General features: G+C 44.9%; 1 protein-coding gene across 3 annotated transcripts in view; it reads left to right on the top strand.

Moving 5' to 3' along the window:
• The window catches only part of ABCA1 (ATP binding cassette subfamily A member 1), a 132,473-nt gene that overhangs the window by 73,021 nt on the left and 40,889 nt on the right, over positions 1 to 18,563 (top strand). For all 3 annotated transcript variants that reach the window (XM_049635500.1, XM_049635481.1, XM_049635490.1), the window contains exons 9-18: positions 1,757 to 1,997; positions 3,742 to 3,881; positions 4,214 to 4,330; positions 8,821 to 9,018; positions 9,833 to 10,038; positions 10,992 to 11,168; positions 13,113 to 13,335; positions 15,065 to 15,286; positions 15,699 to 15,903; positions 16,966 to 17,079. In XM_049635500.1, coding sequence (XP_049491457.1) covers positions 1,757 to 1,997; positions 3,742 to 3,881; positions 4,214 to 4,330; positions 8,821 to 9,018; positions 9,833 to 10,038; positions 10,992 to 11,168; positions 13,113 to 13,335; positions 15,065 to 15,286; positions 15,699 to 15,903; positions 16,966 to 17,079 — 1,843 coding nt within the window. The remainder of the gene's footprint in view (positions 1 to 1,756; positions 1,998 to 3,741; positions 3,882 to 4,213; positions 4,331 to 8,820; positions 9,019 to 9,832; positions 10,039 to 10,991; positions 11,169 to 13,112; positions 13,336 to 15,064; positions 15,287 to 15,698; positions 15,904 to 16,965; positions 17,080 to 18,563) is intronic.

The raw sequence follows: 18,563 nt of genomic DNA, 5'->3' as shown, positions 1-18,563 counted from the left end.
TAGGCAGGGGTCAAGGAAAAAGGGGCCATTGCAGTGTCTTGAGAAAGCGATCAGACAGCCAGTGATTGACTCCACAGGTGATTATTTAACACCATCTTTTGTGGGCTGGAGGATGAATGGTCACCCTTCTCTGTGAGGAGGAGTGCTTCACAGAGGAAGTGTGGAGCCTGAGCTGAGGTATAGAAGAATGAGTAGGAGTTTCCCCAAGACAGGTGCCCGGAAGAGCCACCAGTTCGGAATAACAGTCATTCTGGTGCCTCTGTCCAAAGATGTGCTGGTTTTATATGGGAAGAAATTTGTTCTTTCTGTTGGGGTATGGTGGACTGGTGGTAGTGAGGCAGCCTGTGAAGAGATATGAGTGGTTTTTACTTTCATTAAACAATCTCCGGTGCTGTTCACCTCCCAACAAAAGGAGGTCTGGCTACCTCTGCCTTCCGGTTGATAGACCTCATCCGGGTTATGAAAAGATAAAGTAAGGAAAAGCTGGCCACCTAATTGTGTTCTTGTGGCATATGTCACATGCTCCCTCTTTGGAGGGAGAAATGTTTGTGACCTCTGACCTACTCCTAGAAGTGCCTGATTTCCCTCTGGAGGCAGAAGGCAAAGTCAGGATCTACAGCATCGAGGACCATGTTCCGCAGAAGAACCAGGAGGCTCTGTGTGGTACAAAACTGGGCCCATGGTATTGGAAGCTAGGCCTTCCACAGGCTGTGGGTGGGGCCCCTCAGCCTCTCCCCTCTGCCCTTTATGGCTCGGTCTTCTGGGTGCTGAGAACTTGTGACATTTCCAGGAAGGTTTATTATGGATTTATTGTGAAATGTGTAGAAATGCAAAGTGCTTGATAAATATTTAATGATAAGAACAATTGGGCCGAGAACTTTACAAGGTGCTGGAGAACATTTGTATAAGAGACAAAGTGCTTGGGGTGTAAGTAGCAGATGTCGTCCCTGGCTGCTGGGGCATCTGACTCCTCCCGTGCAGGAGCATTTCTTTGCAGGGCATTTCTATTTCATGCAATTTACTCCTTTCCACACTCTGTTTAGCTTCATCTTGGTGAGAGGTTGGGCCCTCAGAGAAATGACTTTTCTAAGGCTGTAAGCTAATGAGACAGGGAGCTGGGATTCAGCCTTGGGTCTCCCACCTTATACTTGTTGTGTTCCCTGACACTTAACTGAGACCAGGATGGGGGATTTGACACATAGTACCTTTTCTGTCAAGGGGCAGAGGCCTCCTCTGTTTCCACAGGAAAGTTTAAGGTGTTTTAGAAATGAGTCTGTGCTGGAGGGCGTGAGCAGTTCCTGATGGATGTATTTAAACACAGGGCTATTCAGGCTAAGTATTCTCTTCTACAAACCAGAAGATAATCCAGAGGAAATAAAGCCCATCACCAGGGGTTTCACTGACTTCTAGTTTGTGCTTCTGTATCTTTAATTTGCATACCAATCACCTGGGCATCTTGTGAAAATGCAGATTTGAATTGTAGTCGGGTGGATCTAGATGTGCATTTCAGACAACCTCTCATAACTTTGCTGCTGGTCCCCGGACCACCGGTGGAGTTGCAAGATTCTGGCAATCCTATCACAAGACTAAGAGGTCAGGACTGAGATGTTCTGAGATGTGGCTTTGGAGAGGTCAAGAAAATAAGATGTTTCTTTCTCTCTGTTCCCCCAACCCTTGCTACGCCCTTTTCCCTCCCACTTGCCTCCCCCATCCCACCTTCTTCCCTCCCACTTCCCTTCCCCATCCCTGGCACCAGCTGTTCAGCATGAGCAGCTGGAGTGACATGCGGCAGGAGGTGATGTTCCTGACCAGTGTGAACAGCTCCAGCTCCTCCACCCAGATCTACCAGGCTGTGTCCCGCATTGTGTGTGGCCATCCAGAGGGTGGGGGCCTGAAGATCAAGTCCCTCAACTGGTACGAGGACAACAACTACAAAGCCCTCTTTGGAGGCAACGGCACTGAGGAAGATGCTGGCACCTTTTATGACAATTCTACAAGTGAGTGTCTGTGCAGATGGCAGTCCTGGCCCCAGCCCCCACTTAGTTTAGACTCAATGCTGTGTCCCTCCTTCCTCGTGCTTACCCTTATCCTCTGACCCAGTGCTGGATGTTTAGGAGTCTGTTTGCCTACCAGACTGAGCTCCTAGAGGAGTCTTTTCCTTATCAGTTGACTGTCCTCACTTCTTTGAATGGAGCCTGGCACATCTCAGGTACATAGTGTGTTTATTACATGCATGAGAGATTGAAAGCCAACCTCCCCAGTTTCCTGGGGGATGGTGGAAGGGAGTTCCCAGAGAAATCAAGGGTCTTCTTTTTCTTTCCCCTCCCTTTCACAGGCATGCTTTGTAATAAAAACTTTAAAATAACAGAATAACAGCCATAAAAGCTAACATTTAGGAAATATTTCCTATGTACTGGGCATTCTATTGAAATTATCTCATTTAACCCTTACAGTAACCCTGCAAGGAATATTGTGTAACCCCACGTTTTATAGGCTCAGAGAGGTTAAGTGACTCAGTCAAAGCCACACCATAGCTAATCCACAAGAGCCCATGTTAAGCCCAGATCTGCCTGGCCCCGTGCTTTTTTCTGGTAGACCACGTGGCCTCTGAAAAAGCTGTTAATGGTGGTGTGTGTGGACCATCAACCTCAGGCATTTGATCTGCTCTTTGTTTTTGCTTCTTAGCTGCACGGTGGTGTTAAAGAACCTTGTAACTCCATATCTCTTTCTCGCACTTGGGCAGTTTTGTGATGATGTGTGTTCTGTGCCTGGTGGCAGCATGGAACCAGTGTTACAGTTTTAGACAGTGACATCCTTTTCCTTGAAAACATGATGCAAGTGAGCTTTTCTCCACTTCCAGCCACAGGTGTTTCTTTCAGACACTAAGCGAGGCAGCTTTTTGTGCATTACTGTAACACAAGAACTTTTTATTCTTCTCTGGAGCAAAGCACTCTAGACATCGCCAGTTGCTTTGCAAGCCTAATGGGATGGCATTATAGGCAATTTTTCTGAAATGCCATCCGCTCCACTCCCTCACTTGCAAGTCAACCCAAGGGAACTTTCATTTGCAAAGCAGATAGAACCGTGAGAAAATCCTTTTTTTTTTTTCTTTTTAAATTACATCCTCTTTGCGGTATGTAGAGGATACTTGGTACCTAAAAGAACTCAGAATGAAATTAAAAAAAAAAAAATCAAGAATCCTTCTGGATAATCAAGCCCTGCTGTCTATTATAATTTTGGATTTTCCAGTTAGAGGTTTTTATTACATTTATTACATATACTTGTGATGGGACCTATTAAAGGGAAATGTCTTATTTTTGCTTGAAAACTAAAATCTAAATCCAGCTGTCTGTTTTCAATGAAAACAAATTGAGAAGGGCTAGCGTAAGAGTATGCATCTAGAGTTATGCAGGTGTGTGCATGGTGAAAACCTGTTTCTAGATCATCTCGGTTGTGAGTTATCCACAATCAGTGTTATAATAGACTCTGATTATTTGTCAAGTATTGTCATAGGAGCTCTACAGATAACAACGGTTAATGCTCCCCACATCTCTGCCAAGTACATAACTTTATTTTTACAGAGGAGCAAACTGAGGCTCAGGCAAGTGAAGTTATTTGTTACATAGCTGTTAAGTGGTGGAGCAGAGATTTGAACCCAGGACTGTCTGGCTAGCTCCAAAGCCCTTGTTCCTATAAGTATATGACCATGCATATGCATATCTGCCTTTGTCTTCTTCATAGCCCCTTACTGCAATGATTTGATGAAGAATCTGGAGTCCAGTCCTCTTTCCCGCATCATATGGAAAGCTCTAAAGCCTCTGCTTATTGGGAAGATCCTATATACACCTGACACTCCAGCCACAAGGCAGGTGATGGCTGAGGTAAGCTGCCCAGGCCCAGAAGTCCCTCTCCAGAATCCTCCTAGAATTTATGGGCAAAAAGGTGATGGTGGTTTCAAATGGATTATATCGGGGAAACTCGGGGCTATTCTGGGGTTTCCAAAGAGTGAGAACCCCAAGTGTGACCCAGGCCAGAGCTGACTATGGAGGGCCAGCTCTCCAACCTTGGGTATTTGAATCATAGCTGCAGGCAGATTCTTCTTGGGTGTGGGAAAGACTGGAAATAGTGATGGAGCATCTTGTCAGAGGGCAGCTGCGTATCTCATGGTTCTGCCTCCCCTTTTCTGTTGCCCCTGCTCCCTACGTGGCTCCAGGTGAATAAGACCTTTCAGGAACTGGCTGTGTTTCATGATTTGGAAGGCATGTGGGAAGAGCTCAGCCCTAAGATCTGGACCTTCATGGAGAGTAACCCAGAAATGGACCTTGTTCGGGTGAGTATCCCTCTGGTTCCTGAGTGCCTGCTTGATGCTAGAGAGGTGAGTTTCTGGTCACTTTCCTAGAGGTGACTGAGATGAGAATTCTTATTTTTAACCAGTATAGAGGTATTAAGCATAGCCCAAGCTGCAGGTGATGATGCACAGATAACACTGTTGTATGAATATCAGCATCAATGTGCCCGGTGGTCAAAAATCAGTTTTCCAAGAAGCTGAGCGAGGGTTGGTATTGGTGATTATAGGACCTTGAGTTTTTCATTTCTTCTAAAGCTAACCATGGCATCTTACTTAGCTTTCCTATATCTTGGTGTAGGTCTTGACAGAGGTGTGGGGGCAAAGCCTGGTCTGACCTCTAGACTGGGCTGAGATGCTCGCTCCCAAGGTGTTGTGTGAGTGCAGAACAGGGTTAAGGTGTGGAGGGGAATTGCACTTAGTGCTTCCGAGCCACTTGAAAGGGATAAGTACTCTAGAGACAATTGGATTCAAAAGCAGAGGAGTCTGAGCAAGAGCAGAATGTTTCCTTTGTTTGAACCTGAGTGCCGGTTAATCACATCATCCCTGTCTTGGGCTGAGTCAGAGAATCATTAGACTATTTCCTATCTCCACCGTGAGGGAGCCCTCTTTTTTTTGTTTCTACTGCCATTAAGAAGCAGGAGTGGATTTTACCAGGTTTCTTATCTTGACACCTCATTGATCAGAGGGGCAGCTGAGTTTTAGAGGTGGTACCTACCTGAAAGGTACTCTCCCTTGATGCCCTGGGTGGGGGGGGGACAATACCCAGGCTGCCTTCCACTGATGGGAAAGCTGGAGTCATCTTTGTTGCTCTAGTGTTGTTACATATTCAGAATTCTTAAATTGGGGCCTTTAAAAACTAAGGGACTGGGACGCCTGGGTGGCTCAGTCGGTTAAGCATCCGACTTCAGCTCAAGTCATGATCTCACAGTCTGTGAGTTCGAGCCCCGCGTTGGGCTCTGTGCTCACAGCTCGGAGCCTGGAGCCTGCTTCAGATTCTGTGTCTCCTTTTCTCTGACCCTCCCCCATTCATGCTCTCTCTCTGTCTCAAAAATAAATAAACATTAAAAAAAAAAAAACAAAAAACTAAGGGACTTGGGTGAGAAAAAAAAAGAATAATTTGTATGGATCTATGGATTATTGCTGACTCACAGTAACAACTCCTGCTCTTCAAAGATGGGTCTCTGTTGGGCTCCAGTCTCTCCTGTAAAAGGGATTACATGATCCAGCCACTCACAGCACCATAGACATAGATGTGGTCTCTCACCTCTTCTTCCTGGTCCTGTCCTTTGAATCCAGATTTTTATTTGTTGGATGTCTTTCCTTCTGCATCTCAGAAGATTATGAGGGGCCCTGTTGAAGGGACTCCATGAGTTTTAGTCTGCAGGCAGATGGATGCTTCCCCACTTGATTGATGGATTGATTTAAACGTTTTTTTTTTTAAGATTTTATTTTATTTTTTTAAGTAATCTCTATGCATAGTGTGGAGCTTGAACTCGCCACCCAATGATGAAGAATCATTTGTTCTACTGACTGAGCCAGCCTGACATCCCTGATTTTAAAAGTTTTTCATATAAGTATAATATATATTATTAGATGGAGAGTTTGGCATGGATGTTTCAGCAACTCACAGACTCCCAGTTCTGAGAAGACAAAACACTTGTAAACATGGCCATGGCATTCGTTAGGGATTCTGCTGGGAGAACACAGGATGTACAATAGGAAATGTAGGAACTGTGGATGGGGAGAAAGTCGTGGCGTGTGAATTGGAAGACCTTGTGTGTAAATCCAAGAACTTTTACTTTAAGCTCTGAGGGACCGTGAACAGGTTTTAAGCAGGAGAGACGTAGATACATTAATCTGATGTGATAGGTGGATTGAAGTGTGGAAAGGTGGAAGGCAGAGACCAGAGTGGAGACCATCTAAGTGGGTGGCCAAGGCATCAGCAGGAGGTGAAGCCTGATAACAGCTTGATTGTGGAGGGGGAAAGATTTCTAGTTGGTGGATGGTGGGTATGTCCAGTATACCACTGGGTACTGAGGCCCGGAGTGCAGAGAGGTGGTAAAGCCGCCAACTGAGGGACTCCTCAGCCTGTGGGTGGAAGTTGAAGGAGCCTCCTCATCTCCTTTCTTCTCTCTCTTAAGGAGTGTGTGTCTGACTCCACAAACTTGGGCTGCTCAGTCCTCTGTACCCTCCTCATGTCTGGTATGTGAGGTGGTGCCTGAGGCTTCTGCTTCTTTTGGAGTAGCTCTTGTCTGTCTTTTTTCAGCTTTGTTGAAGGATAATTGACAAATAAAAATCATATATATTTAGGCTCTACAGTGTGTTTTGATATAGTAGATGTTGCAAAATGATCCTCACAATCAAGCTAATTAATGTATCCTCACCTCACAAAGTAACCACATAGCACATTTCATATACAGTACAGTGTTGTTAACCGCTGTCATCCTGCTGTACACCAGATCTCCAGAACTTACTCATATTGCATAACTGAAACTTTGTACCCTTTGACCTACCCATTTCCTTCTAAGTGTCTTGTCTTCTCAGAACTGGGAGTCTGTGAGTTGCTGAAACATCCATGCCAAACTCTCCATCTAATAATATATATTATACTTACATTAAAAACTTTTTAAATCAGCCCCTGGCAACCACCATTCTACTTTGTGGTAGCTCTTATCTTTCCACTGTTTCCAGCTCTGTCTACATCCACTGTATCACCTCCCATGCCTCCCCCTCCCCAACCCCAGATCTGGAGGCAGGCACTTCTGTTTTGAGTCATAGACACACTGACACTAAATTGTTCTCCTTTCTGAGCTGCTCTTTGCCTCCTTCATCTCAAGGCCCTGCTTCCTCCCTGGCTACCGCTCCTAAGGGTGATCTTAGGTCTCTAGGTCCTCTCAAATACCCTAGAATGGCCATGTGATCGGTGCTCTCACTGGGCATATCTTTCTGGTCTTGCCTCCTGAACCATGTGCTCAGAAGCCACACAGGGCAGGGCAGGCCTCACCCCAAATGCCATGTGTCTTTATTCTGCTCTTACTTGTTCAAGTCTCCGAATAAAGTCATGCCGAATTTGTAACGCATACCCCTGTGAACTGTGAGGTAAAAACCTGTATCTATTATGTTAACAAAAATACTTACATATCTTACTGATGACAGTATAAATTTTAATTCCCTATAGGAAAGCAATTTGGAATGAAAACTGGAAGGACCATAAAAAAAGTGCAGGATAGCACTCCATTCCATACACCCTCAGGGATGTATCCTGTGGAAATAATTTTAAAGAAAGAAGTCACTGTATGAGAGGAAGTGTTATTGCTGTAATAATTGTTATTGTGAGAAATTAGAAATAGGCTAAATTCTTAGCAGTATGGGAATAGTTAATGAAATTATAGTATATATACTCCATAAAACCGTTATGTTCCCATTAAAATAATAAATATGAAGCCACATGGGGGAAAACTTAAACTGTTAGTGAAAGTAAGAGTGACTTAAAAAGTAGCAGTGTTTGGCTCCTTAGAGATTCCATTTCAGTGGATCCAGAGTTTCATCTTCCCTCACAAAGCTGTGACAGTAGTTGTACCCACTTTTCCTTTTCCATGAGCTGAGTTTGGAGCTGACTCATTTTTCTGGATGCACTGTGCAGGCTTCTGCCCCAGCCCTCTGGATCTACTGGTTGAACACCAGATTGGTTTGTCTTTCTCTTCCATGTTGACCCACATGGGAAACCAACCAGCTAGGGAATGAAAAATGGAAGACAGGTCTCTTTTGCATCCCCACCCACGCATCCAGCAATTTTACTTGGTTCTACAGTGGCAGCATCTCCCCAGACTAAACAGCACAAGTGCGTTTGTCTTATTCAGTCTAGAGATAAGGTCATTATGTCTCCCTCAAGTCATCAGCTTGAGTCTCAAAAGAAGACGACGATATAGTGCAGGGGGAAGATTTGGTAGAATCAGAGTCCATGTTTCATACCATGGCTTTGCTACCAAAGTAGTTGTGTGAACTTAGGTTAGGGACTTGAACTTCTGAACTTGTTTTCCCATATGTAAAAATGGGAACTTTTAGACAGATCTTCCTCATGGAGTTGTGTGAGGTAAAGCTTATAAATCTAATATAAAAAATGTACAGAATAAGTATGATCATTGTTGTTACTGTAGTTGATCTGTTAGGCTAGGCTGGAAACATATGGACACTAGATCCAGACTAGTCTGACTCTGAGTCTCACTTCCATGCCTGTTAGCATTGTGACTCAGCCTTGGTTAAAATCATACTTTCCCCCCACCCCCCTAACCTCCATATTCTCACCTGTAACTTGGGAACACTATTTCTACCTTACAGTTTTCTATGAAGATAAAAAAAAAAAAAAAAAAAAGACAACATATGTGAAAAGGTTAGGTTTTGTAAATCCTATAAGACTTAGTATCTAGATTTAGTTGGTGTTTATTGCTTGTACTTTCTCATTGGAATGACAGACACTGTTGGACAGCAGAAGCAATGACCACTTTTGGGAACAGCAATTAGATGGCTTAGATTGGACCGCTAAAGACATCCTGGCATTTTTGGCCAAGCACCCAGAGGATGTCCAATCTGCCAATGGCTCTGTATACACCTGGAGAGAAGCCTTCAATGAGACCAACCAGGCAATTCAGACCATCTCTCGTTTCATGGAGGTGAGGATATGATCCATGGATCATTTGGAAAAGTCTTTGGCTTCTTTCTCTGAGATGGTCCAATGAGGTTTGGATTGGAAGAAAGTTGAGAAATAATGTCTAGTCTTATTTCCAGTAGTATCCCTCAAACCTAATACAGGGCTCGGTGTACAAAAGGCACTCAATAAAAGTTGAATGACTGAACGTGTGAACAAAACAGACCTAACTCTAGCTTTATTCTATCTCCCTCAAGGGTGTTTTTGTCCATCGTCTTGTAGGTTTTCCAGAGCTTTTGTAGCTCAAAACCTAATGACAAGAAAACATGCCCTTAAAAAGGCATTATTTATTAAATTTATCTAAAATCTAATAGGATAGATTACATTTTAAAAATCTAGTTTTAAAAATTATGTGACTTAATAGGGACAAATAAGGTGTTTTTTGTGAGCGTGTGGCTTTTTGTTTTATTTTTGTTTTGTGTTTTGTGTTTTTGTTTTTGTTTTGTTTTGGTCTGTTTACTTGGTTAGTTAACGATTCAGAATTGCCAAGAAGACCGAGGAAAATGAGGTATGATCATTGTTTCAACCTCTTTCCCTCCACAAAAATCAGTATAAGTAACTTATCTCTAAGTACTTCCAGCATTACTCTTAAATTGCAGCTAAAAAACAAAAGACTCCATTCTCAATTGAATATTAGAAAATGACTTTGGAGAGGATGAGTGCACGGGGATAAAAATGGCTCGCAGTCAGCGTGTTCCTCTTAGGACAGAGTCTGCCTTGGCCACAGTGTATCATACTGGGCACCAGTGCTCTTATGAAGGCTGTTCCTCTTCCGTCAGTGTGTCAACCTGAACAAGCTTGAACCGATAGCAACAGAGGTCCGGCTCATCAACAAGTCCATGGAGCTGCTGGATGAGAGGAAGTTCTGGGCTGGGATCGTGTTCACCGGAATCACTCCTGGCAGTGTTGAGCTGCCCCATCATGTCAAGTACAAGATCCGAATGGACATCGACAATGTGGAGAGGACAAATAAAATCAAAGATGGGTGAGTTCAGTCCTGCCACACCAGCCAGTTTTGGGGATGACAAGAGCAGTTATTATGACTAGAGGCACTTCAGTTTAACTAATAACTTGGTAGAAATTCCCCCCAAAAAACCCTCAAATTGGTGGCATGATTTTGGTGAAAGTGGCACATTCATTGCTAGAGACTGTTATTTCAAAGGTCATAAAATACCATCTTTTGATTCAGCATTCCCACTCAAGAGAATTAATCCCACGGCATTACATCAAGAGGAAAAAAAGAAAAAAGGCTTTAGGTTTCCTGCACTAGCATGATCCATTTTTACAAAAAAGGGCAAATAACTGAGGGTTGATGGGGGTGGGAGGGAGGGGAGAGTAGGTGATGGGCATTGAAGAGGGCATCTTTTGGGATGAGCACCGGGTGTTGTATGGAAACTAATTTGACAATAAATTTCATATAATAAAAAAAAGGTCAAATAACCAGTATAAAAGGGAATGACTAAGCAAAATTTGGTATGTCCACTTAATGCAGTGTTAGGTAGCAAACCAAGGGGGAGAAAACCAAACCAACAGGTGGTATGCCCACTCTGATTATATGTGTTTCAACATAAGTGCACATGATCGCTAGGACCAGAAAATAAGATGCAAAAATGAAAATAGTGGCTTTGTAATGGTGGCAGGATTGTGAGTGATTGGTTTTTAAAATTTTTTATAATTAATTAATTTATTTTAAAATGGTTGTTTATTTTGAGAGTGTGGGTGGGGGAGGGGCAGAGAGGGGGAGAGAGAGAATCCCGAGTAGGCTCCATGCTGTCAGCACAGAGCTGGACACAGGGATCGAGCTCATGAACCCTGAGATCATGACCTGAGCCAAAATCAAGAGTTGTACACTTAATTGACTAAGCCACTCAGGGGCCCCTGGCTTCTTTTGGTGTTATGGTTCTAATGAATATTTGATCACCTGTGGTTTGGTTTTAGGTACTGGGACCCGGGTCCTCGGGCTGACCCCTTTGAGGATATGCGGTACGTCTGGGGGGGCTTTGCCTACTTGCAAGATGTGGTGGAGCAGGCAATCATCAGGGTGCTGACTGGCACTGAGAAGAAAACTGGTGTTTATGTGCAGCAGATGCCCTACCCCTGTTATGTCGATGACATGTAAGTTACCATCTTCTTGTAGCTGGTTAACTCAATCCCTAGAGAGAGTATATATGCAACATACATACACATATACACAAGCATGTGCATACATACCAAAGGAGATAGGATGCTTTGATTTTATTTGTTTTACATGCGTGCTGATTTGGTCAAGAAAATCTTTTTTGAAATTCAGTGAAGATTTTAGGAAATAAGATGCCAGATGGAGGTAGTTGACTGTTCCAGCCATATCACTGACATGAATATGCACATACTGGTAATAACCCCCCCCCCTTTTTTTTAATGTTTGTTTATCTTGAGAGAGAGGAGGGGCAGAGAGGAAGGGAGAGAGAGAATCTCAAATCTCAAGCAGGCTCCATGCTGTCAGCACAGAGCCGGGCATAGGGCTCCATCTCACGAACCCGTGAGACCATGACCTGAACCGAAATCCAGAGTCAGACGCCTCACTGACTGAGCCACCCAGGTGCCCCTCCTTCCTTTTTTATCCATAGTTACCAGTACTTACATATATATTTTTTATATTAAAATTTTTTTTTTATTTTTGAGAGAGAGACAGAGTATAAGTGGGGGAGGGGCAGAGAGAGGGGGAGACACAGAATCTGAAGCAGGCTCCAGGCTCTGAGCTGTCAGCACAGAGCCTGATGCAGAGCTCGAACCCATGAACCATGAGGTCATGACCTGAGCCGAAGTCAGATGCTTAACCAACTGAGCACCCGGGTGCCCCCAGCACTTACATTTTTTTTATAACCTTCCCGTTTTGGTTAAAGTTTGCTCAAAGAGCAAATTTAAAGTGTTGTGACAAACACATGCAGGCATATGCACACAGATACACTTTCCCCAAACACAGAAACCGTGATCTAGACCTGTAAAGAGTGACTGCATATAAATTTGTCCACTCCCTCTTTATAAGTGGTGAATCACATTTTGAAACAATCCAAATAAGACTGAACAAGGCCTTTTTTATCTTAGACTTTAGGTAATCTTTCAGTACTTAGTCACTAAGCTGCTAAGACCTCGTGGGAACTGTGCATTTGGATCTAATGATTTCTTGTAAGAAAGAACAGGCAGAGGTGTAGTTATTGCAGGCATCCGAGATATGTAATGTTTCTTCCAAGTTCTGGAAATTCTCTTATTCTCTGGTGTAATTGTGTAGAGATCAGAGTGCTGAAGGAGCGGGGAGCCTCTTCTTAACGTTTGCTGTCTGCTTTGCATTGAGCAACGATTTCCTCATGTGGCTCCCTCTAGCTTTTTCCAAGTCATCCTGAATTATCTTGTATTTTACCTTCAGAAAGATTAGCCAGAGTTTTCCAAAGACCCCCCCACCCCCACACACTGCCCAAGCCCTCATCTAAGATTTACTCAAGGAAGGATGTCTTAAGATGAGGACAGGATGGGAGCTTAATGCATTAAGGGCATTTGCCTGTTGTCACATAGCAGATAAGTGCATAAATGTAAAGCTGGGACTTGAGCCTGGAGTTCCAGGGTCCAAAGTCTGTGTCCCTTTTACATCACAGTACTGCATTTCCTATTCTAGTTTGGAATTTGAAATATTACTGACAAGAGCTGCCTGGAGTCTGTTTCTACATTATCTGTGATCAAAGTTGTACAAGTCAAAAGTGAGATGACCTTGGAGATACAGAACTTTTGTGAGAGAAGGAGTTGGTTTTTTGTTTCTTTAGTACTTTAAAATAACCTGCATCTCGTAGTTACTTCGTGGCTAAAGCAGACCCCAAAGAAACTCCACTTGGCGGCACTCCATTGGTCTGTCAGTATGTTGAGCTCCTCATGAAGCTTTGGTAACCCGTACGTTTCACAGTCTGGAGGGTCTGCTCCTCGTGGGCTCCCTCTCGGGGCTTCCTCCCGCACGCAGGCTTGGGGACGCTGGCCTCTGAGCCTGATTCTCACTCCCTGTAATTCTCCTCCTCCCTTCCGTGGGGCCTCTAGCTTCCTGCGGGTGATGAGCCGGTCGATGCCTCTGTTCATGACGCTGGCCTGGATCTACTCGGTGGCTGTGATCATCAAGGGCATCGTGTATGAGAAGGAGGCGCGGCTGAAGGAGACCATGCGCATCATGGGCCTGGACAATGGCATCCTCTGGTTCAGCTGGTTCATCAGCAGCCTCATTCCTCTGCTCGTGAGCGCCGGCCTGCTGGTGGTCATCCTAAAAGTAAGGCTGCCACACCAGCCCCCTGCTGCCAGGGAGTTCCTGCACAGCCAACATCTGCTGTGTGAGGAGAAAAGCCAAGAGTATTTCGGAGGGAAGGGGTCATACGTGTCCGTCTTTTGAAATTTCCTCGTTCTATATTCGGGAAGACTGAGGCCCAAAAAGGGGCAATGACTTGCCCAGGGGTCAGCCCAGCTGGCTAGCGGCTGAGCAGGGCTAGAACCCAGGGATCTTGCTTCCCAGGTAGGTACACACTTACTGTGCCATGACATCTCCTTGGCAGTGGTTCCTGGCAGCATCTGAGAGCTGTGCATTTCCTTAGGCGTATTGGGTAGTGATTCTGCCAGAATTTTTAAAAACCATAATCTGAGAGATGTGTGTTATTGCAGCTTAGGTTTTTCTGGAAACAGAGGCTGAGAGTTTGGTGAATGGGTATTTATTAGGGATCAACATCTATGGGAGGGATGGGGAGTATGCAAGATTGAACAGAGAGAGGAGGCATGAAATGCAGTGCAGGACCAGCCCCACGGGTACTCTGGAGCATACACAGCTTGCTGGAATTGTTCCTTATTGAGCTGAAATACCCAGCCCCAAGGTCTCCCTCCTGACACCCCACACCCCATACCCAGGCCCCTCAATCATTCATTGGAATGATGTGCCCCAGGGCCAGGCAGCTTTCTGTGGCTGTGACAGACCCAGAGGAGTTGACACCTAGTTGACTGCTGTCTGCTGTGACTGCCAGGCAACATGCTCCCCCTCCAAAGGGACTCTGGGCAGCGGTATTCTGTGCCCACTCCATATATTAATAGGTTTGTATACTAATTTTTTTTCCTTACAACCATTTGTTTTAAGGATGCATCATGTAAAAATAAATGTTTTCAAGGTGAGGGGAGTGCAAAGGGATAGGAACTAACATTTAGTTGAATATTAGCTACTGTTAGTTACAAATGAGCACTTAGTGATTGCTAAGCACTGTAGAGAGCATATCACCTGTGCTTTCTTATTATACCTTCACTAACACATTTAACCTGTAAGCAGATGAGGCCAAGGAAAGTTAAGGGCTTCATTGAGGTCACCCAACAGTAGGACAGAGCGGTGCTTTCTAAAATCAACCTCCTCTCATCATCTGATATCTGACTGCAAGGGTGGAGCTCCATGATGGAGGCAGTGGTCCTGTGGCTGGTGGTTAAGAACTGCTCTGGGACCACATGCTGGCTGGTCCTGCTCAGATACACCCAGATGAACTGGGCAGAGAGAGACTTGAAAGGTCCGGTCCATAAGATTTGGATGATTGTGGGAATGCAGAACCCATGGCAGGTTACCAAGGGGGAATAGTAAGGTTTCCTGGCCATTTTCCATGGCTTTTGGAGGGGGAAATCCTAGAATGCTGTCTTCCACAACTCTTCGTGCTGAGGGAGAGTCCTAGTCCTTATAAGAGGAGAAACCAGGTAGTGGTATTTCTTGGAGAAACAAAGAACAAAATTGTCCGTTGGGATGGGTCTGACTGAATCTCAGCCCTGGACTCCTCTATTCCTGCCTCTGCTGTGTGGTCTTGGACTAGTCACCATCCTGCTATTTCAGCCTCAGTTTCCTCATCAGAACAATGGGCAGTGCTGTTCCCCTATGTTACCTCTGAGATGAGTGTGAGTAAGCCCTGGCTTCTTCCCATAGATGGCGCAGGGATGTGCTTGCTTGTTGGGGCAGCACAGTTAATAGGTCTCTTCTTTCCCAGTTAGGAAACCTGCTTCCCTACAGCGACCCCAGCGTGGTGTTTGTCTTTCTGTCCGTGTTTGCTGTGGTGACCATCCTGCAGTGCTTCCTGATCAGCACACTCTTCTCCAGAGCCAACCTGGCGGCAGCCTGCGGGGGCATCATCTACTTCATGCTCTACCTGCCCTACGTCCTGTGCGTGGCGTGGCAAGACTATGTGGGCTTCACGCTCAAGATCTTCGTGGTGAGCAACCACCCTTGGGCAGGAGCTACAGGCATAGCCGCAGGGTGTTTGTAGTCCAAGGCTGAGAACAGGAGAGGAGTGTGTGTGTATCTGGGGGTGGGGGTCGGTGGGCATGGGATGCAAGATTGCTGAGCCTTTGGGGCATCTTTGGAAGCATAAAATTCTAAAAGTTTTATGCTCCATCATGCATGCATTTCTGAAATGTGTGTGCATAATGAGCAGTTAAAAATAGAATCCTTTTATATGCTGTTAGTGAGCCCACTACCCTCAAGGGATCTGTAGGTGAATACTTCCATATCTTGTAATTGATCCATTTTGCAAATTCAAATTTCTCTGGGTGGAATTTACATTAGAAATAATAGAAAATGAGACACAAGGAGATGGATAAGTGACTTTCGCCTCCTTCTCACAGAGCCTGCTGTCTCCTGTGGCTTTTGGGTTTGGCTGTGAATACTTTGCCCTTTTTGAGGAGCAGGGCATTGGGGTGCAGTGGGACAACCTGTTTGAGAGCCCCATGGAGGAAGATGGCTTCAACCTCACCACGTCAGTCTCCATGATGCTGTTCGATACCTTTATCTATGGAGTGATGACGTGGTACATCGAGGCTGTCTTTCCAGGTACATGGGGCTTCCACACTGCTTTAGCCATCTGCTAGGGAAATGTAATTTCTAGCTGAAGAGCTCCCCTTGTTTGTGCTGGAATTTCTACAGAGCTCAGTGCTCCCTGGAAAGTGGCTAGGGCTTTAGACCCAAGGCAAGCCATCCAAGGAGAAGCAGCTGATGCTGAAAGTATAACTCTTGCTACTGACATAGCTCTCATTTCTCAAGCACTGTGCGCCAGGTGCTGTGCAAAATGTTAGGTATACTTTGGAATTTACTCTCACAAACCTCTTTTGCAAATGAGGGAACTGTGAATCAAAAAAGTACCTTGCCTGGCGACACACAGCTGGTAAGTGTTGGTCCTTGAGGACAAATCTGGTTGGGTAACACTGGGTCAGCTGATCCAGAAGATTCCTCCTTCTAGTGCTGGCCCAGTTCTCTAATTCTGTGTCCCCAGAATTCCCACCAGGAGACGTTCTTGTTGCCTGAGTACTGCTTGTGAATAGTAAGAGATGTTGGCTCTAAGCCCTTACCTGTGATTCAATCAAATGAGCATTCATAAAAATTCATTTTCATATTCTCTGAATAAATCTCCTTGACCAAGACCTGCCTTGGATACATTTTTATATAGATCAAATTCTGAGAGAGTGAGGTTTAACATTTTCTGGTTCACCTGATTTTCCTCTAAGGGAGTGTATATGAAATGTTTATGACCTGTACCTGGGCTTCCGGCATGGAAGATGCAATTTTGTATCATACAGATCTGGATTCAGAGTCTGAGTTCTTAACTTACTGGCTGAGTGACCTTGGGTAGGCTACTTATCCCTCAGTGTCCACATCTGTAAAATGGGGTTGATAACCTATCTCATGGGGTTGTTTGAGGATTCAGAGAGGTGTAGAATGTATGTTACATATAGTAGGTCTCAGCAAATATTAGCTCCCCCTACTGCCACCTCCATCCCAGTCTGTCCCATCTCCAGAAGCTGTGTCAAGGAGGGCGTAGTTCTGGCTGTGATACCTTGGGAATGCTAGCATGTTGCCAAGCTTGTCTTACATCTTGTTTTTTATCTTTGCTTTCAGGCCAGTATGGAATACCCAGGCCCTGGTATTTTCCTTGCACCAAATCCTACTGGTTCGGTGAGGAAAGCGATGAGAAGAGCCACCCTGGTTCCAGCCAGAAGGGAATATCAGAAAGTAAGTGCTGCTGACCTGCCTGAGCACCACCCCCACCACCACTCCACCCCCACGCTGTCAGGGGCAAAGGATGGCTTTTGCCCCTTAGAAAATGTAAAAACACTCTAGGGGTAGAGAAATCACATGCAGTGCATCTTTCCAAATTCTTCCATGCCAGTTGTGTCCAGTGCTGTTTTTGACTTATTGGGGAGTCGCTATCTGGTTCCCTGAGGGACATTGCCTTTGTTTTCTTGGCTTCTAGGAAAGAGGCCCTTGATCTCTATACTTCGACACATATACCTTCCTCCAACACACACTCTTCATGATAAATTAATAGCTAAGAAGAAGAGGTAAAGACAGCTGTCATTGTGGAACCATAACCTCACTGCCTGCCTTGTCATAGTGATAGATATATGAACCTGTGTAGGCTGACACCAAGTGGCTGCCAGAGCTCAGTCTGTGCTTCTTGATATTCTCACCCCTCATTACCCAGAGCCCTGATCCTCTCCTGGCTCCTGACGGTATGTGGAGGTGCCCACAGTTTAGCAAAAGCTCTGCCTTCTGGGCTGTTGGCTCAGGTTCTTGGAGAGAAAATATCTTAGTGTTCAGTGTGGCTTCCTAAGTAGTTAGTCAGTCCCTTTTCTGCTGATCTCTTCTTTGCCTTCCCCTAGTTGCCAGTGGAAAAGTCTGACGTTCCTTAGCAAGCACACTAGACAACTTACAACCCGCCTTGCCCACTGTCCCAGCCTCTTCTGCTGTTCCTCCTCGTCTTGCCCAACCTCCTGTCTACACCTAATTCTGAATCAATCACCTAGAACTGCTCACAGTCGCCAGGACATGTCATGCTCTCCCACATCGCTGTGCCTTTGTATGTGCTGTGTCCTCTCATGGATGATCCCTTTCTTTAACTTGCCTGCCCTCTAAATTACTACTCCTTCCTCAAGATCTAGTTCCATACCCCTTCCCCTGTGCAGTTTTTCTAGAGTCCTAGGTGGTCAGTCACTTCCTCTTCTGAGATCGCATGACTGAAAAACAAACAAAAAGCCTTTTTATTTAAAATAATTACAGACTCATGGAAGTTGCAAAAAACAGAATGGGGGTGGGGGACAGTTCCCTTGTGCCTTTCATTCAGTTTCCCCCAGTGGTAACACCTTGCATAACTATAGCACAGTATCAGAACCAGGAAAGTGACATTGGTACAACTCATAGATCTTCTTCAGATTGGACCAGTTTTACATGGACTCATTCGTGTGTGTATTTAGTTCTGTGCACTTTGTCACATGCAGATCCATGTAACCACTAGCTCTGTCAAGATGCAGAACTGTTCTATGAACATGGACCCCCTCATTCTGCCTTTTGAAAGCCAGTCACCTCCACCTCCCTTCCTCCCCGGTCCCTGACACCTGCCAGCCACTAATCTGGTCTCCACTTGTACATTTTATTATTTCTAGTATGTGATCTAAATGGAACCATATAGTATGTAACATTTTGAGATTGACTCTTTG

Source organism: Panthera uncia, chromosome D4 (genome assembly GCF_023721935.1).
Source record: "Panthera uncia isolate 11264 chromosome D4, Puncia_PCG_1.0, whole genome shotgun sequence".
NCBI classification, from domain to species: Eukaryota; Metazoa; Chordata; class Mammalia; order Carnivora; family Felidae; genus Panthera; species Panthera uncia.
This window is presented reverse-complemented; position numbering and strand designations above follow the sequence as displayed.